The sequence below is a fragment of the Atractosteus spatula genome, chromosome 12, assembly GCF_055471065.1.
Source record: "Atractosteus spatula isolate fAtrSpa1 chromosome 12, fAtrSpa1.hap1, whole genome shotgun sequence".
Lineage (NCBI taxonomy): Eukaryota > Metazoa > Chordata > Actinopteri > Semionotiformes > Lepisosteidae > Atractosteus > Atractosteus spatula.
In genome coordinates, this window is record NC_142717.1 from 5929810 (window position 1) to 5952276 (window position 22467).

At 37.9% G+C, this 22467-nt stretch overlaps 1 protein-coding gene across 1 annotated transcript in view; it reads left to right on the plus strand.

Annotated features, from left to right (window-relative positions):
• Positions 1–22467, plus strand: part of eif3hb (eukaryotic translation initiation factor 3, subunit H, b) — a 156278-nt gene that overhangs the window by 123535 nt on the left and 10276 nt on the right. Inside the window, exons 4-7 of the mRNA XM_088929008.1 lie at positions 1887–1986; positions 6249–6398; positions 17530–17650; positions 21578–21710. Coding sequence (XP_088785134.1) covers positions 1887–1986; positions 6249–6398; positions 17530–17650; positions 21578–21710 — 504 coding nt within the window. The remainder of the gene's footprint in view (positions 1–1886; positions 1987–6248; positions 6399–17529; positions 17651–21577; positions 21711–22467) is intronic.

A 22467-nucleotide genomic window follows, 5' to 3' on the forward strand; every position in this document is an offset into this window, starting at 1 on the left:
GGAAATGTTTTAGAAGTTCCACATAATTTCTCCAAAAAGAAAATGTTCTGTGGTAGGTTGTTATATTGTGTAGGTTGTTATGAGAGGTGGCTGTGTATTTCCCCCTTAAAACGATCTTTTGCTGTATACATCATGGGGAAGTTACTTTTTACAGCACTGTTAGCCTTACTGAAGGACCATAAATACCAGCATTATGGCAGAGTTTAGTTGAGATAGAGGACCTTCACAATCTGTCTGAGGTCAAATGGTGCTTTTTCTTCACAAGACACCCTTGGTAAAGGAATGCCAGCATTTTCTGTATCTGCCAAAGAGGACTTTCAGCTTTAAGACTGTGAAGCTTGAAACACAGGGGGTCATTTCAGAAAATTTGAATTTTGGAGTATGAGTCACTTGTGTGGGCTATTTGTTTTCTGTTTAGTTTTGCTGTTGTGCTGCATATGAGATAAGTTAATCTTGTTCTTTAAAAGCACTGTGTCACACAGTATTACTCAGAAATAACTTTGGAGAAGAAAGGTCTACAATTTTTAGTGAAAAGCGGCTTCAGTTGTGGTTTTGATGCTGTGTGTCAAGGAGCTTTGTGTATTCCTTAACCTTTAATCTGCCAATCCCTTTCCCCATTTACACTTCAATTTAAAAAGTACAGTTATTCAACCAATGTCCCTGCTGCTCCGTGTGCCAACATAAAGAAACTGAAGGAACATCGTTTCCCCAAGACTGAATAATATCATGCCAGCCATTTCTTTTTATTCTAAGAAGAGTTGAGCTCCATCAGCCTTTTCAGATGCTGCTCATGCCTGTAGGCCCTTTGATGACCACAGGTGGCACCATTTGACCAAACAAACAGCGCTCACACTGATCACCTCATAGTTTTTGTGGATCTCGGTTGGTTGGTCAGTTCGTCACTGCCTCTGAGAATCCTTCACTCTGGCACCACATATACCATGTTTTTAAGTCCCACCCTGACCTTTTCCTTTGTTTGCTTTGTGATACATTCAGAAGGATTGGAGTTAATACATTTTTTTCATTATGCAGCCGTCGTTTTAAAACTCTTTCCTTTAATTTTATGTGGGCCGTGTCACTTTTTGACTTCCGTCTGCCTTCCATGTTTCCTTCCATTCTCTTTGTTCATTCATGGCAAACATTTAGAACTGGGGTTCCTGACTCAAAAACTTCAGGGAGTTCTATATTTTGATCTGTTCGTGTGTTTTCATCCCTCATTTAAAAAAAAATAACTGCGCTCTGCCAGAATGGAGGCTCACCAGCGTTCTTGGCTATCCTTGTGTTAGGACCACCACATTTCTGCCAGCATGCTGTTCATATGACTGTAAAGTCTAATTTTGGCCTCCCCAGACTGACACTGCTTTGCCAGCAAGACATTCACTCTCCAGCCTGAGTTAAAGTAAAATTAAAACCTTGAATCAAAAGTAATGAAAATCCTATCGTTTACCTGACTTTTATAATGCATTACAAGTCTTATTTATTTTATGTATTAAACAAGAGCTGTCTCTTTTAGACTCCTGGTAAGGTTCTGAGATACATTTATTTTTATCACAGAGTTGCGCTAATAAGCTTTTTTTCCCCACTGCTAAGCATTGATTGCAGATTACTTTTCCATAGGCTGGTACCATGTGTGCTAACAGGCTGTGCAATTCAACTAAGGCAGTGGGTCTCCTGCCAGATTTACCTCCCAATAGAGAAAATGTTCCACTCTGTTAAATGGCCCTATCCAAGAAGATAATGGCACGACAGTGTGACACTTAGCGATGATCAACAAGGGACCCATACCATGCGAGGTGATGGCTTTATCACCACTGAGATGACGCTTTCTCCCTTAGAATCGTTATTGCCAGAACTATCTCACATCTTCCATCTTTGTCAACACACAGATCCCATCAAGACGGCCCAGGGCTCCCTGTCTCTGAAGGCGTACAGACTCACTCCCAAATTAATGGAAATTTGCAAGGAGAAGGACTTCTCTCCTGAAGGGTATGTATGTCCCTGGGAATTAATTTGATCAGTTATTGATAAAATCAATGTATGTGGTGGAGACAGGCCTCAGAGAAAAAGACATGATTAGTTTATATTATAGCATAATTATAATGGTAAAAGAACAGAGGACTACAACCTTTCAATATGTGTTTTGGTGTTTTTCTAAATTGTTCCAAAAATGTTTTTGACAGCAATGCTGAAAGACCACTTTTCTAAACATGACCTCCTGTTAGATAATTATCCATTTTAGATCATGATATAATAGATAATTAATATGACGATGCTTGAAAATCAACTATGATTGACCTCACTGTAATGCATAAAATGATGTGTCACCAAACGTGTTTGCATATGAGTAATAACTTTGTGTCTAAATCTGTCTAAATAATATAGGTGATGATACCCATTCTGCTGACTTTCAGAAACACTCAGTACATTTCACTTTTACCTGGCAAGCCAGCAGCATTGAGCAGTGTTAATGGGAGTAGTTTTTAAGCTTCAGTCCTGGGGCCAGTTATTGTGCTTTGCTAAAATAGGTATACTGGTGTTTATTTTTCAAGTTATTAAAAGTGAAAAAAATAGAATAGAGCTACAATTGTATACATAATCAATTAAGCTTATCTCTAATTACTCAGGGATTTCAATTTATGACATTGCTGCCAAGGTAAACCTCATGCTGCAGTTACCCGATGTCTACCTCAGACAAATTGTAGAACTTGTGTCTCTTTCTGCCTTCGAGAGACAACCTTGTTGTACTGGCATACTGCTTGTACGTAACCAGGCAAAGTACACAGTCTAAAAATTAAATACGTAGACAGTTATTAAACTACTCTGTTTTAATATTTCATACTAATTTTTAGTGCTAAGAAACACTATTATTTGTACCACAGAGGTTAGTATAGTGGTCAAATTATGCCCTGTGTTTCTAGAATCAGGGTTCTGCAGTTCTGCTTCTGAGTATTATCAGGCCCTCCTGGTTTTCATTCCAGGCCAGCTGTGTATGATTTAATTGGATCAATCAGTTGCCTAACTTGGAGCAGTTAACATGGTTTCCAGATCTCTGCTCATTAACTATGTAAAGGGACCTATAAAACAAGCAGGACTTGGGTTGCAGACACCTGGTCTAGCGCACGATCCGTTTTCAGAAAGGATCAGTATAGGTGGAGGGATTCTGTCATTTAACCTCTGTGCACACAGTCAAATGTTTTGTATATATGTGCACACGTACGTCTAGAGGAAAGAGTATTATGTGAACATTCAGTTCAGGAACAGTCATGCCAGCTATGGAGAAAGCATGCAAAGACATCTCCAATATGAGATTATTGCAAAAAAAAAAATAGTTGCACAAAATATACTCCCAGTTTGACAACGCCACATAACCCTCCTTAAGGATTTTCTTTTCTTTCTTTTCTTTCCAATTAATTTCTAAAACCTTTGTAGTTTCGATGCTGTGCTCTATGCGATGGCGTTATCTCAAGTGTGCTATGAGTATGACACAGATATGCTTAGTTTAAAAGACTGTATAAAACCTACGTAATTACTTGCTAATTACTATAATCAGCCAATTAAAGGCTCTAAAGCCAAGTATGAAAATGAGCTGTTGTGAAATTGATTAAAACACAGATGGCTTGGCCTCTGAAAAGGTAATACTTGCTCCAGCAGTCCTTTTTTGAAGTGGTGACAGACATTTGCCCTGCAGTTGGCTTTTGATCTCATTGATATGCTGCTACCTCTTATGTGTATAAGGGAACACAGATTATTGGCTCAACCTTGTAGATGACAAAACACAATAAGCCAGAGAAACAACACTCTTATAACCCTACCATGAAAGTGTGATATAAAAATTAACAACATATTTGACACCCCTAAAATACACCACCAGTATTTAGTTAGAACTGTGGATGCTGGATGCTGTCATTTGCCTGCATTTGATTAATCATCCATGTGCACCAGTATTTCTTTAGTCATTTTTTTCAAGTGTTAAACTGAGCCACAGAAAAAGGTTCTGTAATTCTGAAATATTAAAAGCTGGTGTATTTAATCAAAGAAAGATGAGAAGTGGAGCCTTCACACTTAAATCCCTTTTATTGCTGATTGAACCTTACATCAAGGGCAGAGACAATCTTTTATACTATAGTACTTTTCTTTGGAAATTTAATATAGATTATAAGAGTTTTTTGTGTTCTTAAAGCCCCCCTTTTCTGACATGCTGAATACTTTAATATATTGTATATATTTACTGTATTATTACAAGGGAATCTGGCATCAGCACTTATTGTGTTCAGATGGCACAGTTAAATACACACTCCACAGGTGTGGTTCTTCTGCACAGCTCATTTGGGAATCGTTTTGCTGTCTGTAGCACAGGCCGATCCAAAAAACACGGTGCATCTGCATGCCGTTCCTGTGGAAACAGTAGGAGCCAGTTTAGTTCACACAGTGGCACATTTATTGAAACCACAAAGCTGGCTATAAGAGCAAGTATTACCGTAAATGTCTTATTAACTTCACATAGTTCATGGCCATTTAGAACCAATTCCTGACCTAGCAATTGGCAGTGGTACATGTTCCCAACAAAATAGTTTTACTTGCATGCTGATTTTGCAAGGTGTTACAGATTTCCAACTTTTTTTTTTACTGTTAGTTCTCACACCCCTTTCCAATGCAGTTACAGTGCTTATATCTGTCTTACTGTTATCTGTATACTATCTGTAGCAGAGAAACACAACATTGCTCTATTTCTGAGACACAATTAAAAATCACCCACTGGGTTGTTTTCTAAAGCCCTTAGTTATATTATTTGCGTGTTTGGCAAACTTGATTGCCTGCCATTTTTGCTAGTCTTCCATCCAGCACCAGCCAATATGTGAGAAAACGGTGTGTTTGAGAAGGAAACACCCTGCCAACTAAGCCATCTACCTATGATAGAAACAATGTTTAGACACTAAAGGCACAATCTTTGCAACATTTCACATTGCGGTTGTTTGACTTTGATTGTCATCTACAAATCTACAATTTACTCTAGAGGTAAACTGACTATCACGCCTCACAATTCCGACATTTATAGAACCCATTTATGCTGTTACATCGGCTCTGCACAAGGCAGGTTCATGCCTTGACAGGTGTACTTTTACAGACTAGCCGTGACCCTCACAGAAAACTCAGTGATCACATAGAGCTGTGAAGTAATGCATTTGAACCCACCTGCACATTTACACAGGCAACCCATAGACAGATGCCAGTAGTTGAAGAATAGTTCGTTTGGGAAAGCCTTCAGGTTATCCTGAGTTATTATAGGAGAGCAGCAATAACCTTGTGAGATACAGTCCAATGAAATTTAGCACTGAAGATGATCATTCCACCAATCACCTTTCCATGCGTTCCAGTATAAATCTCTGGGCCCCAGCAGGCTTTTTTTCTGACTGATACATGACAAGAAGTTACATCAGGGACACTGCAGCAGTAACTTACTGCTTTAATAAGATCAGCTCTAATAAGCTCTGCTTTACCACTCAAACACAAGGGGACATGTCCCAAAAAACTAATAAAAATGAATTCATTGAAAAGTTATTTTTTTCTTTTTCATTGTGTTTTCATCCTTTGTTCTTTTGTTTGTGGCAAAAGGTCATTGTAGCCTACAGGTAAGATTTGTGTTCTTTTTTTGTTGGGTTTTTTTTAAGGTTAAGGTTGCATTGCTGTGGCGTTTAGATGTTTAATAATGGAACGGTTTAAGAAATGCATAGTTCCCCCCCCCCGGACAGCGGTTTTTAACTAGAGTTGGGAATTAAACGAGCACAGATGGGCCGATGTTTCACAATGTATTCTACTTACTGCTCACCAGCCTGAAGTTAAACATTTTTTTTTACAAAACATGGCATCTGTCCCTATTCTTAAACTCCCTCACACAATAAATGTAAAGGACAGTGCAAAAAATATAACCCAACAGCTGCATTCAGCATTATATTTTTACCCAGTTATGAGGAGGAAATGTTTTTTTTGGAAGTCCTAAAACCTCAACAGTGTTGAAATATTTTCATTTACTTGACTTCTTGTGGTCAAATCCATAAAAATAAAGGCCTAAACATTAGTCAGAGTCAAATCATAGGTAGGGGCTTTGTCTTACCTTGATAGAGACATAATATCAAATCTTTCAGTTAGAAAATTCCATCCTGCTTTTCTTTATGGTCAAGGATTAAGCAAAGTTACTTGCTAGGAATGTGAATCGAGTCCACTGCTTTTTCTTTCCTTCCCCCTCACAGGCTAAAGAAAGCTAATGTTGGATTTGAGTGTATGTTTGAAGAAGTGCCGATTGTCATCAAGAATTCTCATCTCATCAATGTCCTCATGTGGGAGCTGGAAGAAAAGTCAACTCTGTCTGACAAGCACGAACTTCTCAACTTGTCGAGCAGGTAAGTTCTGACAGGAGCATTTCACTGGCTTTCTTCCTCACTGTACGCTGTCTGATACTCTTTAATTTATCCAGTTTCATTCTTAATGGATAGAAATGGTCTTTGATTAACTGTGGAGTAACAAATAAAGCAAGGGCATTATTGCATACATTTATTTGAGATAAGACATTTCTCCAAGTGAGCAGAGTTTCTTCCTTTCTGCTCCAGTGAAAAACTGTTGCAAAAAGAGAAGGTTTGTGTAGAATGGGTCTTCTAAACTTCACCCAAAAAACTGACACCTTGTGTCACCAATATACTCTCACCAAAACATTTGGAACTTTCACCAAATTACAGACTAGCCCCTGTGTGAGCACCAAGAACAGCTTAGGCTTTTGGTAAGTAAGATGAAAGTAGATTAGCATGAAGGTAGTGGTGTCTTCCCTATTATTTCCAATGGCTGGGATTGGCAATTAACAATATATACATAAGATCCACGTGATTACTTGAAAAAATAAAAGCAAACGTGCCATGTGTCCTCTAGTTTAAGAAAAATATTTGGCAATGGGGGGCTGTTTCAATTTTCCAAATGGAAGGCCTGTATTTATACAGTACATACTTCAGAACATTAACATTAAAGGTGGATTCAAGGTATCTCACCTTCTGAAGGATCTTTTTGGGATTTAACAACGAGCCCCCTGACCAGACATTGCCGGTTGGGATTCTTGACAAGCCACTGCTGTTGCGCTACAGTAGACTTGAGTCGAGCATGGTGTTCTCTGGCTTGCAGAGCGCCTGTGAATTTGAATTGCGGTTGGAAGAGTGGTACAGCTCTCACACGTTGATGCTGGCTGTGCTATAGGCATCTGTGGGAAACCGTAAAAGGGAGGAAAGAAAAGGCACACGGGTTGGCAGTCCGTGTTTTGGAGCCAAGTGTGCATGGTCCATCTCCCTTCCATGTGGGGCGAGGGTCATAGTGGCAAATGTGAGCTGAATAGCAACTACCGCTTGAAACCAGGAAGAGAGATGTGCATGAAAAAAATATTTGGAGGTTATAAAATGGAGAAGAAAAGAAAAGGCACTAAAAAACAAAGGAAAGGGGGGGAAAAAAGCAAGTTATTAATGAATTCCCTGCTGATGAAGTACACAGACAAATGTAGATTAGTGTATGTTTTCATGGCTGCTGTTTAATCTTTAGTGCCCCTCCACCCCATTCATAGCCTAGTCTTGGCAGACTGGGAAACTGCTCTCTTTCAAACTGTCTAAAGTTAACTCCAAGTCATCTCTTCGGTTTTGAGCCCAGGACTGGAAGACATTAGAGGAAATTAATAGGACTGTTTCAGAACAGACTGAGTGGGTGCAGTTTTTACACAAAAGGCAGCAGGAGTCCAGAAAAGACTTGCAAAGCTGTTATGCTTCTGTTAATTTACAAGGAGCTTCAAGAATAGCTGCAGTGACGTTTCGGAAACACTTGGTAAAAGTATCAGTGTGCTACGCTCAGCCTCATTTGAACTTCTGTTTTTTTTTTTGTAAGAAAAGCATTCCTTCTCTCACATCTCCACAACACTTTTCATCAGCTAAAAGACTTTGTAGTTATTTAGAGCTCTGCAGTTTTAAGAATGATCACCCTAAACAGTGGAGTTGTCCCATCTTCCCACAGATGCAGATGCGTACGAGAGTGCTCAGTTTTGTTCTTGGTGTTCCATCACAGCTGTTTCATCTCTGTATGCCAAATATCATTATTTACTATACAAGAGCTCTTTATATTACAGCTGTTGGAAGTGTTTTTGCTGGTTTTGACTGTGATCTAGACGAAGACAGACCTGGTGTTTGAAATCATACTATATAAGGAAGGAATGGTAATAATGTTGGAATGCATCCAATTTGATTACTGAATCACCACAGCTTAAGAAGCAATTTTGTACAATTCCAAAAATATAGGTATTGATGACATGGTAACAACTGCAGTCGATTCTCCAGTGTAATTAATTACCATCTCTTTAATTCTAATTAAATAAATTGTCTCAGATGTTTCTTATTTTATTTTTTTTCCGTTTGGAGCCAATGTTTTTTCTACCCACGCAATTTGGAATTGCAGTTGGTTATCGCCCCTGAGACTGAGAATGAGGGTCTCTGAATGCAGTCCTCTGACATGCATGCCTGCAGGAGCCATTCATCATTTGACACACAGTGACATCCACAGTGCCCCACACTGTGCACTGATTGTGTAGTAAATCTGGGAAGCGCAGGCCAACTAATGCCCATCCACTGGCAGCACTTGTCTAGTTGTGCATCAGCTCTTGTATAATCCCAGCCACAGACAGCTAATGACATAAGTAGGCCTTGAACCAGTGGTATCTAGGGCTCACCCTGAGCTCAGAGTCTTCACAGTCATGACTACCAAGCTCTCAAATGAATAAAGTAAAAACGTGATGTCCCAGTGAAAAATGGTGAAGTTTAATTTGTGGAAAGCACTGTGTGACTTTCACAAAAAATGCCATTTTTATTATAATTTTAACTTAAACTGAAACACTGTGAGTAAATACTGTAGATTAAGAAACTGTTCAACCGCAATGAAATCCAAGAAAAAAAAGAAAATATGCTGCTGAGCTTTGACTATGGGAGCCTGTGGGGTGTAAGACTCCCTCCTGTTCTGCCCACAGAGCACCCTCCTCACCTGTTTTGGCCACTCACCAGATTCCATTATAAATTTATGTATCCAGGTACTACTATAACAATTTCAATAGGCTTTGTTTGTAATGGGTTCACATGCAATCTAAAACACAGAGGATTTTGTTAAAATTAGTTTAAACAATGATATTTGTCACACTGCCTGGTAACAATCAGTTAATAAGCAAGGTCCAATCTAAGCTCGTGTCAGTTTGGAAACAACATGAACTCTAAAAGGAGCTGAATAACAACAAAGCATGATTTTCTGTTTTTCATAATCCCATTAAAAGCTTGTTTTTTTTTCCAATGCCCAGTCATAGTCAGAGGTTGTTATATTTAGGTACAAATCACACCAGATTATAGAAATTCGGTTACTATGTAGGAATTTCTTCTTAGTTTGTTCAAAATGTGCCCAAACCCATGCCCAAATACTACAACGCCTTTGTTTTCCTGTAAGATGGAGATACAAATCCGCAATGATTGTAAACATTAAAAAGTGTAAACCTCATGTCATGTCCCATGAATCACAGGGGAGTAAGCAGCAGTTTCTTTTCATAAGGTGAACCCACACTTTGAGGCAAGACGGCTCAAAGAACCAGGAATACAGGGCGCGCACAGGGAGCGTGGTGCTGTTGCAGGCCAGGGGAATGGAGCGAGTGTTTAACAGGCAAAACACAGTCCAGGGGCATGGGCCGGGAATGGGAAAGCTGAGCCAAACAATATAGAGCACCAAGGGCGCTCCAAAGGAAGTCGAGACAAAGTTGGGTCAAGGGTCCAAAACAGGAGCTTAGCAGGGAACTAGGGATCTTGGGAATGAAAGAACTTGAGACTAGTAGTCAGCAGCCATATCACCCTGCAACTCACAACTGGCAGCCCCACTGAAGCTCAGCTGGTGTGAGTCTGGTCAGTACCTGGATGGGAGACCTCCTGGGAAAAAGTAAGGTTGCTGGTAGCAGTGGTGTTAGTGGGTCCAGTAGGGGGCGCTCACCCTGTGGTCTGTTTCCCCATCTCCTGTAAAGCACTTTGAGTGGAGCATCCAGAAAAGCACTATATGAGTGTAAGGTACCACACAGGGCAAGATGGGAACTAGGTGACGAGACCCTGACTCTATATGAGAGTTCTGAGCAAACTCAGAGCATTCCTTAAATATTTTGCACCTCCTGTAACAGGTGTTGAATGATATGACTCACAGGTGATGCAGATATCATATTGGAACATGTTTCCGTGGTAATTGACACAGAAAGAAAGGTGACAGGCTGGCTGCCATGTCAAATGCTAGCTCTCTCTGCAGCCTAGCTGCAGGAGCAAGCCTAACACCTTGAACCTGAGAGTGTATCACTTGTGATAACACTCAGTAAATTCAAGTAATAGTGGTATGTGTGTTTTTGGGGGGGGGGGGGGGATGTGTAGTTTACTCTATTAATGTTTTTTTGATTGCCCATGATCCAGTGAGATTAGGAACTGTGAGGTTCATTTAATTTTCTAAATACTTTCTGTATCATTTGACTATAAAGGGAATATTATCTTTTTAATTTGTCTCTCTTAATTCAGGCCTGTCAAATAGTTTGCTGGATCAAAGTGTAACCAACCTCCCCCCCTTTCCACTGTTCAAAACTTAAAAGAATATAATTTCTGTCACTTTGTTCTGTTGACTCTGCTGCATCTCAAGGTTTTAGTGGTCAGTTTAAAATTCAGATGAATTCCCTCTAATGTCCGTCAAAGGAAAACAAATAGCTTTTGAACATGAGAATAAGGCAGGTATAAGGTGTAAGTGTCTTTTTGCCTGTCAATTTATTTTCTGTTTTTGTGTTAGTTGCCAAAACAAAAACCGTTGCATTGAAAAATGACGTTAGTTCGGTTTTAATGACGTTAAAAAATAATTTTCCTTCTTTTTCATTGAATCTTTAAGATGTAAAACGTGTTCTTTTTATCAAATTTTTTACATGGCCATAATTACTGTCAAAAACCAGGACAGATTAAAGTTTCATTACTTATTAGCGCAGACATTGCGGCTTTTGCAGGGGTAAGATACCAAAACATTCAGGGAAAGTAGATTTATCAGTGGCTTTTTCCTCAGTCCACATCTGTTTAAGTTATCTCTTTGCAGTTCGTTGTTACCCTAGAAACCAAAGCAAACACGACATTACTGCAGCGTTTTAACAATAACTCCCTGTTTCGCTGCTCCCCCATATTGAACTGGGCCCCTGAAGGGTTCATTTGAAATCAGCTGTCCTGATCTTTGGGCAAAATTGAATTCCTTTTTGAAACGTTTTTTTTATGAACATTCAATATGCATGGGGTCTGAGAGCCCTATAGTCTGGTTAAAAATGTTTTGTTAGATTTGAAAACAGAGCTTATAACTATATGAAGTAAGTCTCTTGAGTATTTTTTTTTTCTTTCAGTTCTGTTTCTGGCATTTTCTTTTTTTTTTCCCCCACTGTCTGACAAGTAACTGCTTACAGCAGTTCCACAGCTTCAGTCCTCAAAAGAGAGATGGGCCCATTGTCCATTCTGTCCTATCAATCTTGTGGTTTAATCATGATTCAGTTTATGCTGCCGGTGACAGGAAAAGAGGTTGGACTTAATCTAAAAGTTAAATCAGGTTCACGTATTGGCAACAATCCTTTTCTAATAGAAGTCATAGGGGGAAACCATTCAGTTTAAGTTATTTTTTTGTCTAAAAGCATCAGATTATTTATGTTTATGAGTCTGGCTGTGTTTTATGAGCTAGAAACGTTTGAGAAAGGTGTTAGCACTGTAAGTTACTATGATATGAAGCTGAATAAAAGAAATACACACATGGAAATTTTCTGAATTGTTTATGAGTAAATATTGTTTGGTGTTATTTTATGTTTGGGTTTTAAGCTGCAGGTGAATTTCTGGTTAAAAGGCTGAAAGAAACACTTGGGGTAAATTTCCATGGAAACTGGCACGGGGGATGAGTAGTATGCTTTCAATCTGAGCGATGACACAAACACATCAGTGCTTATGAACTTACTTGAACAAGCTGTCATCATTTGTGTGTGAAAAAACATGACAGAATTTTGAAATACCAGTTCACAAATTATTTTGTACATTATGTGGAAGATTCTCAAGGAAATATAAGAAAAATAACTGAAACTAGACTTAATCTCTTGGAACGGTGTTACAAAAGGGTATAAAGAATTAGAAAAATTAAAAATAAAAGGATTGCGTGCTTGGATCTGATAACAGTTTATCATTGTTTTGCTTTATAAGTATTGTTTTATCTGAATCATAAAAGTTGATACATTTTTTAAAAAGCAAATTATTTCCTTATTACTTATTGGCAGACTATTTTTAATACAGCTTTAGTAATGCATTAGTATCATGGGGTTATTACAGTACTTAAAGTCTTCCAGGCCCTTTGAAATTTGGGCTTGAATTGGAAAACACTGAAAAGTGCTTAGAAAATAATTTGTAATGATAGTTAACTAGTTAAGCAGTATTTATATATAGAACTGTTACATGAAAAGCCTTTTAAGCAAAAAAAGTTTAATTGCTTCTTTAATGTATAAAGTTCTTCAGTGTTTTAAAGTCGCTCAATGTTTTTTCAAATTTCCAAATAATGCCCGAATCAGTTTCTTCTTGTCCCTCTGTAGAACAGGTGAGCTTTGAACGCTTTTGAAAATGATTATCAGACAAGACGTGCACAAATAATATTTTTTACTTAAAAAGAACTATCTCAAGTTTGTGTCAGGAACTCCACAGTCTAGACATCCATTGTTGTATCTTTGGGTTGGAATTGGGTTTCTGGGAGCCAGGTGGCAGTCCAATATGTGGGATAGATCCAGCTTTCCAGTGTTCTCCTGTGTCTTCATATAATGAGGTAATAATTTATTTAGAATACAGTCTCCTGTCTCCTGCCTGTGGTGGTGTCTAAGGCTGTGACTTTTGCTTCTTTGCTAGATTCTTTGGCTCACAACAAGTTTCCAGCTGCTGTTGTTATTTATTTCTTGTAAGCAGCTTTGAAACCTTATACTGTTTTTTTTCTGTGTGTATGAGATCAGTATTTTTTCTTTCTGTTGTTTACGAAAGCTTTTGAAATGCATGTTGAGTTTGTGGCCATTGAAGTATTGTCTTTTGAACGATGGTATTCTTTTATCATCTTTTGTTTTACTGTTTGTTTGAATCAGATGTTTTTGCTTAAATTTCTTTTAATCTTCTTTGATGTAGTCAGTATTTCTGTCTTAAATGATGCCTAGAGTCATTTAGCAGAGCGGGGCTTTTTTGTTGTTCTCATTTTTAAACCAATAGGAAACCAAGTTATGAGGAATTTCAGATGTAGAGCGCTAATTAAATGTGCCACAGGATTCATGCATGCATTTATTCCTTGGTGGTATTTGGAGCATCCTCTGTTCACCAGACAGTTGTTGATGAGGACTCTTCATCTTATTCCTAGTTTCAGACAATGTTTACTCCTCTGTAGCACTCTCCTGCCTTTAATTCCATGAACTGAGATTTAAAAGCCTTTCAGTTGTACAGTTTTAAGGAAACCTTAGCTCTTCTAATGGCTGCAATAAATATGTCCTTCAAACATTTTCGACAACTTGTTGAGGAGTCCGCTGCGATGGTACAGCTGTAGCATCAAATTACACAGTGATGGGATAATGTGAAAGTAACATCAACTTTATATCAGTAGTGCTCTTATAAAATTTAGACCCATTTGCTTTTAGACACATTTGCTGTTGAGTGCTTGCACACAATAAGGTCGAAGCTAAAAGAGCAGTCTTTATTCTCCAACTGAGAAATGTTGACTTTTTTGTTGCATATGTACGCTCGTATAGATGAACGATTATATTTGTGCCAAACCATGTGAATAGGCTGTTTACCTTTGATTTGTAAAATACGTAAGAATGATATTTCACATCTAAATTAACATTTCATGCCTATTTGCTTATATGCACCACCTGCTGTTCTGCAAACATTATGGTATGCATAGCTGTACTGAACAGTGATTTGTATTAAAGTGAAGGTAATAGGAGTTTTACTTCTTTTGTGTTGATGTTTTACCATCACTACTATATATAATTAAAGTATCCCTGCTATTTCAGGTGATGTGTTTTGTACAGTACTTTCTGTAGTATCTGTGCTGAAAATACAGTATATATAATAGCATATGTTCAGGAGAACTGAACATATGCATTCTGTGGTGCTATTTTTTTTTATCAATGTTTTTATTGAGATTGGTTCCTGCTGGACTGAACTATTCACATGTCTAGACTTCTATGAGGTATGTGCAAGTCAGAAAGACAAGCCAAAGCAGAGCTGTTTCTTTTTTCGTTCATCTGCCATTAGCCTTTTATGTATTTTTTTTGCAAAATAGTTGATTACTTTGCAGTCCCAGAGTCCACAGACAATCCTGCCTATCCCCACTGTACATATAGAGCCTTATAGAACATCCCCTGACAGAGGTGTAGTAATACATAGTTCATCAACTACTTCACACAGCACAAACCTCCTTGGCTATTGTTACGTTTAATGCAGTGCTACCTGCAGACTGCAGTTCCGGTGATATTGAAGTTTACTGTTGTAGTCTGGTAGCACTGTCATAGGACTGTGGGCTGCTGTACAATTTAGTATAATATTACAAAGTTTGCTTATTTCTCTTTTTAAGATGTATAGCCTGGCAAAGGTGAATTTGGGAGTATCTGAAAGTTTTTACAGTGTGGGTTTAACAAATATTGGTAGACCCAACTACTTTCATATAAGGGTGAAATACATTATAGTCTGTATTTCTTTTTTGCAGTTTTCTATTTTGGCCTATCTGCTTTATCCAAGGTTATTGTTTTATTTTTAAGTTATTACTATTTCTTATCCCTGTGCAAAGCAGATTAGCTTGAATGCATTTTTGCATCAACAGAACAGGAAATTAGACTGATTGATTCTCTTGGTGGTTCTTAAGCTTTGTTTCATGTGCAGCCTAGAATCCAGTTTTCCATTCTGTGACAATGGTTAAACTAAGGCTTATGTCTCTCTGGGCTCATTCATTGCTTTTTATACATACTTTTAGTAGGGGCAGGGGTCCGATGCTAAGGGTTGTTTTAATTTTGTTTTTTGTGCGTGTATGGAAAGACTTACAGGAAGTGTGGGATGGGAGAAAATGCATCTGAACTGATACAGACTGGCCTAGAATATGCGGCTCTTCGAGAAATTAATATGTTCTTCCCACCAGGCCATTCAGGCATTATTCATTTTCTTGTTCCATCAGCGAATTTGCTACATCTGCAAAACACATTATTTGTTCCTTGATGGTGCTGTTTAAACCACCAGCTTTTATATATTTTAATCTTTTTTTTTTCATTGGAAGCCATTGGCAAGCAGATGCACATCAGATTGCATAAGACTTGAGGTGACAAGTACCCCATTGCAATAGGGAATGTTCAGTGGCATCTGAGAGATGAACACACTCCAGACTCGTTTCCTTAAAATTGCAGTAATTTGTATTTAGTTTTACATCTCCAAGAACCATCTTCTAAGACCCTTATGCAATGAATATAAAGTACTTGTAAATCATTAGATGGGAAATTTTAAATGAGTACTTTAAGTCTTCATTTTGCATTCTCCTATTGTACATCCTAGCATGTGTTCAGGCTGCCATTTGTAAGGATAACTATCAGTTTCAACAGAAGTGCCTTCTAGAAAAGGCTTTGGAAAGTTTACTATAAATCTTGAATGAGAATTTCTTAGAAGCTGTTTTTGCTACTATACTTCTTGTACTTGAAACGGCAAAAGACAATGAAGTTAAAATGATAAAAACATCCAAAGAATAGCAGCATGCTGTTCACCTCTGATATACTAGAAAGTTCTGTGGATACTAATAAAGATTTTTGTGGAAATGTTCGTTAGATTCAGAATGCTACATATGGACTAAAGTACAGTAGATGAAAAGAACAGGATTTTTTAAATAATTAAAATAAATTACATGTAATTTGTTTTGATTTTCTTAATTGTGATCAGAAGCATGGTATTTGTGTGTCCTTTTAAGGAGTCAGAACTCCCCATCAGTCTTAGACGGAATTTACGCAGAAGATTAATAGCACATATTGTTACACCAGTTTGTACTTAATACAGATTAACGCTGTCTTCAAATGTGGTTCCAACAGGATTAAGTGAGGTGAGGGGAATCGAAGGGAAAAGACTTGAAAGACTAACAGGTTTGAAGTTGCAAATGGCCCCACTGGTAATTTGTCATGGGACACGCCATCTATTCCTGTGGTTCGGTAAATGGGAGTAAGATTTGAGAATGCTGCTAGGAAGTTGTAGATAGTCAGAGATATGTTTGAAATGCTAACAGGTAAATAATGAGTGGAAAAAAAGACTTATAAAAATCTCTGAAACGAAAAAGAAGCTGCACATAAAAGTAACAAAACAGGGTCGTTCAGAGATTGCAAATGCTTTCTGAAAAGCTTGTTGCTAATCAGGGGCACTTTTAAATCATTTAAAAGCACAGGTTTGCAGTGAAGGCTTTGTGAAGAAGGATTTTAGAAAATGTCTATTGTTTTCTTTATTCCATACTGGAAGTGAGTATAGAATTCCCTAAAACTGTAATATCAGGGGACATTGCAGAGCAAGAAAGTAACATTTTTGCCTGGTGCTTTGGTGAATGCATTGAAATTTCAAAGCTCTACAAGCAGAGGATCTCTAAACCGTGTTTACAAAAATGTTTGTGGCCTGTTTCATACCATCCCGCTGGCAATGAAGAAAATGTGCTGTATGAGGCTGTAGTAATGGCGAAACAAAGCTTGCAAAGTTGTCTTAAATTTAGAGCATGAGAAGAAATACTCACAACAACATGTGATTGTGATGAAATAGTATATTTAAGGACAGTTTGATTTAAATTCTAAATTCATGGTGCACGATTTTTCTTTTATTTTGTCAGCGATTTGGATATCAATGTTTTGATCTTGCAAAGATGTGAAAAATGCCTCAGCCTCTTGTAAAGATGGTGTTTGCTGTAGTTGATGAAAGTCTTTTTTTTTCATTTTATAAGCAATTATTTTCCAAGAATCAATGTTAAAAAAACACAGAATTTTCTGAAAATTTATCTGGCTAACCATTTGTTGATGACTTGTGTGGAAGCATGCCACATGTAACAAGGAAAAATGAAGATCTGATTTCATTCTCGCTAGGGCTTGGAAAAGCGAGGGAGGAAAGGGGGGATTTTATTAAACATAATTTCTTTAATGTTGGAGTTCACCCTCCCAAGCAAAATTCTGTATTAATGCCGCAATGTAATACAGCCCACTGAAATAATGTGGTATCAGGGAATTCTATATGCATTTTCAATATAATGGGAAATAATGGCTTCCTTCTAGAAATTGTACTCAGTTGTGCCTCGGCCTTGAGCCTTGCAACGCATTGAGAAAGACTGCTGTGTATGTGAGTCAGTTGTACTTTTTGTTATATATTGTCCTCTACACTCAATTTGTGCTTTAAATTTGATTTTTTTTTCCCCTCCCCACAGCAATCATCTTGAAAAGAGCCTCCAGCTGCTTATGGACAGAGTGGACGACATGAGCCAGGATATAGTTAAATACAACACGTACAGCAGGAATCTCAGCAAGCAGCAGCAGCAGAAACACCAGGTACTTGAAAGCAGTCCAAGAGCTTCCCTCAGAAACCTCCTCACCGCCACATTTCCATCACAAGACATTTTGATATGATTTGCAAGTGCAGAGCTGGGAATTAACATCCTTATAAAAACTCTGTTGGCAGCCCTTGAGGGCAGCAGCTTTCATCCGCAGCAAAACTCTCATGGAAGAGTTTTGTAGCACATGCAAGATAGGCGATTACATGAGCAAAGATTCAGCAGTTATTTCTGCGTCTTAATATTAATCTGAGAGGTACAAGTTGTCATTCCTGAGCATTTTATTAATATACATGCATCTAAAGAGAATGTAGTGCTGCACTAATGGGTAAATGAACAGAACGTAATACTTGTCAATACTTATTATTGTAAAAGACAGCTGCATTTAAGTCCAACTTTGATACCATAACAGTAATGTGTATTATGAACATAGCATATCTTTTTTTTAAACATAGGCTACGTGGGACTGAATGTTAATTCTGTCAGACATTCATCTTCCATGGCTTAAAAAAGAGGAGATTACATGTGAAATGTTTATTTAAGTACTGTAGCAGTTAAGCTAGCTGCAGCTCTGACTTCACAACTCCTTCATATAATTTCACACAGCTGGGCAACTTTCATTATGCTGCTTTTAAATATAAAATATACACAAAAAATGAGTACAGTACTCCATGAAATTTGGAACCCACATTTTATAGGTCCTTTTAATTCATAGAGGTTAATTTTCGCCTTCAGTCATTTGTTATTCTTTTCCCAGACCTTCAGTGTAGTGTTATGATACGGTTAACCAAATGTAATGCCAAGAAAACACGACGTAAAAGTCTTTGACATTTCATACTGCACTCTGTTCATCAAATACCACATTAAAACCTAAAACATAAAATATACAAATCTCATAATACTTAAGAAGGAGGATTGTATTTAATTTGGCTTTTATAAATTCATGTTTTTAATTATAATGTGAATGTAAATGTAAAAATGTAGCTTTAAGTACAGTGGAAGAGAAGTACAGTGAAACTGTGTTAAGATTACATTTGTAAAATACTGCACATTGGTATATGTTTCAGATTGTACTTGCTCTTTCATAATTCAAATATGAGTGCAGCAAGTCGCTTTTTCTGGGCTCACAGGGATCCAGTCCTCCTTAGATGTTTATCTGAAGAAAGACATGGACTGTGAGAAACAAAAAAAAAACACTTCTTCCTTACTTTTCCCCTAATATTCTGCAATACATCATTCGGTGTTATTTGGTTAAAAAGTATCTTTAAGATTTATCCTTTAGCTTTCATTAGTATGGCTAAATGAGAAGAGTGAATGCTTTATAACCTCTACCTAACAATGCATTCACTGACTGTATTGCCCTAATCATGACTGCTCTTTGATTTCACTTCTATGTTATTGTTTTTCTTTTGTGTGGTAGAGAAAATAAAATCAGAATGGCATGCTGGTATTTCTAATTCCTTCATGCAGTGCCCTTGGATTCCATAGAGGACAAGACAGCTAGGCCTATATCATTAAAAACGCCCCCTGAAGCTACTTTTGAATTGACTAGAATATTCTTCCAAAGTCAAAAACTTTTTAAAAAGCCAAGATATCCTGCACTGTTGTGCAGCTTCTTTCACTGAATGGATGTACCAAATAAGAATCTGAAAGTGTTTTCAGATTTGATACTACATTTACACTTGGAATTAAAGATAAATACATCCTGTAATAAATGTTTATAATGTGTTCTTGTTTACCGGATTCTGTCAAAAATAATAATAATTAGTACTACCTTTTGAATAATTTATTTAATATTCTATTTTTCTTTTAGGCATTTACATTATCCATTTGTCAGAAAAACTCACGACAGTGCACTGTAATGCAAGCATAGGAATTGCTGAGTCACATGATAGATGCATTTTACTGTAAAAATACGTTAACGTTTTACTCTGCGTGGGAGGGGTACATTAAAATACTGTTGTCCTCGCAAGAACATCACTTTATGGACCAAACCAATGTAATTAGGGGGTCTGTGTTTCTGAAATACTGTTGACTTATAGCTACAGGTACTTGTTAAAACACATTGGCTGACATGCTTAGCGATTCATTTCAGTAATTAGAATGCACAATTCTTTTAGTAGGGCTTTTGGACACTTCCTCTCAGGAAAGGTATAATGAAATTCATTGTCAGCATATACAGATTCAGTTGTAAAATACACGACATGAATGCAGTATGGAATGAAACAGCTTTGACGTGGAGATAAGGAAAGTGAAATAAGCATACAATGGAAAAAAGGCAAAAACATACATCAAGCAGCTTTAACTGTAACCATGCATAGAAACAAAATCATATTCATTGCTCAAACACAACAATTATGTAGACAGCTTGCAGTGTATTTGAGTCATTTTAATATTTAATATTTTAACATTCCTCTATATATTCACATATACATACATTCATTAAGACTATACTGTTATGAAAGCAGGTCCATTGAAAAGTATGCCATTTTATGGCTGAGGAATTCTTTGCTACAAAAGAGAGCACAGCCTTCTGTTACGAGAGAATATGATGCTCTGTATCTGCTGCAATTTGTATCTGCTGTAATGCCAGTCTTTTCTCTTCTGCAACCCTCCCAGAAAACTCTTTGCACTGACAGCACATAACCTTGAATTTGTGACTCTCCAATGCAAAGCTCAATCTCATTAAAGCTGAGAAAGAAACGTGTCCATTTCTGACAGTGTGATCTTATCAAAGTTTGACTGTAATTTAACAGGGGGGGAAAATAAAAGCACATCGAGATGATTCAGAAAGGCATCCAAGGGGACGCCACTGAAAGCAGCAGCTCTGGCAGAATACATAAAGTTTCATTATTGTACTATACAATTAAAATGAGGGAGCATATCTCCTTCCACAGCACTTTGCCTCATACAAAATGAATATTGCAACCTGGATTTTTAAGGGAGACTGGTGAAATACCATCATCTCTCCCTTTAGTGTAATATTTCATTGGGTTTTGTTTTTCCTCAGGTCAAATATGTTAACTGTTGGATATGGCACATGTCATATTAATTTTCACTTCACGTGAACAGTGCAATCCAGCACAAAAGAATCAATTTTTAATTCTGCTCCCAAATGTACAAATGACATCAGGTAGTCTGCCCATTCTGATAAGGTGGTTAGATAGAATTGGAAAAACCCTCCCTTCTCCTGTTATGACACCTGTTAATTAATATTTTACGACACTGTTGATTTTGCATGTGGGTTTAACATCAGAAGACGAGTGCTGTCTTTTTTTTTACCTTGTTCTTATTCATGGGGATGACGGTTGTTAGTGTGTTTGTGATGGTCTTTTATGAAAATGTAGCCTAGTAACCATGTGCGGTTCTGGAAAAAGAAATATTACACATCCTCTGCAAATAACTGGAAGCAAAGCATTCCCCCCCCCCCCCCCCATTTCAAAAAGGAGCAGAAACAGTTGTTACTTTCCATGTGCATGGACAATTTAATTGAAGCAGAAAGCTTGTTTTTGCGGTGTCTGGTAGAGATACATTATGGCTAATGCATCCTTTGGTTCAAGGAGTGAAATGAAGGAGGCCATAGGGAATACTGGTAAGTCATTACGTTCTGTGCTAGTGCTCTCTATAGACACATTTGCAGGACTTGTGGCTTAAGTTGCTTTCACGCAATTGGCAGTCACTCTCTGTACCCACTGTGTGAAAGCTGCATTTGCAGGGCCACCCAAGTGCATCCGTCAGTGACCGCGATTATAATATCTCCACCAGTTTCAGATGGATTGACTCGTAGGTAATTCCCCCCACACGCACACAGGATAATTAGATTAGCTCGGGGCATGGCAGAGGTTAATGAAACAAGGAATAACTATCAGATTAGTACTGACTCCTTTTCAAATGTCTTTCTCTCTCCCTCTCATTCTTCCCACAGTATCTCCAAAGACGGCAGCAGGAGAATGCACAGAGGCAAAGCCGTGGAGAGCCGCTGTTGCCCGAGGAGGACATCAGCAAGATGTTCAAGCCACCCCAGCCCCCTCCTAGAATGGACACCCTGCTTATCGCAGGTTAGTGCCCTTCCGCTCTCCTCCTGTGCTGTTTAGGTAGTATGGCTACACGGATTCCTCTACCAAGGGAAAGAAAAATCCCGTTGTGATTGGCCAAGGGCCTTTGAGCTTTCTAATGGTAACCACTAAACCTTGAGCACACATTCTCTTTATGTTGAGGAGCTTAGTTTCAAGAGATTGAGCATGAAGACACAGCACAGGGTCATTGGAGCAGGCTATAGCTGCAGTGAGATAACGAGAGAGAAGTGCGGTAACTAAGATGGCACTATTTCTTGTTTTGCTGGCTATGTGTGCTTTAAATCGAGCAGCAGAAGCTTCTCGTGGCCGGTCTGTCACACAGAAGCTAAATGTATAGAATTATCTGGGAGTAAATCCACCTGACATTAAGAGACAACAGCACTACAAGATTACAAGGCCAAAAATAAGAAAAGACCTTGACAATGTGCATCATAAATCATTGCAAAGAAGTGAGAGAAGACTAATAATGAAAATAGTTTGCAGCCGATGGGCTACCATTTAAATACAGCCTTTCCTTTTAGTTTTCTTTGAATAGATTTTTGTGTTATTAAAGACTGATTAAATGCCACCACATTATGTGCATTAGAATTCTACCTTACCATCATTAATGTTAGTAGCTGCTAGCAAGAATTAAAAGGTAACCTTGACTAAAGTGATTCTTATCAAATACATGTTAAAATATATACAAACCGAAACTTTAGTTGATTTTTTTTCTTTACGTTATAGGATGGCCTAATCG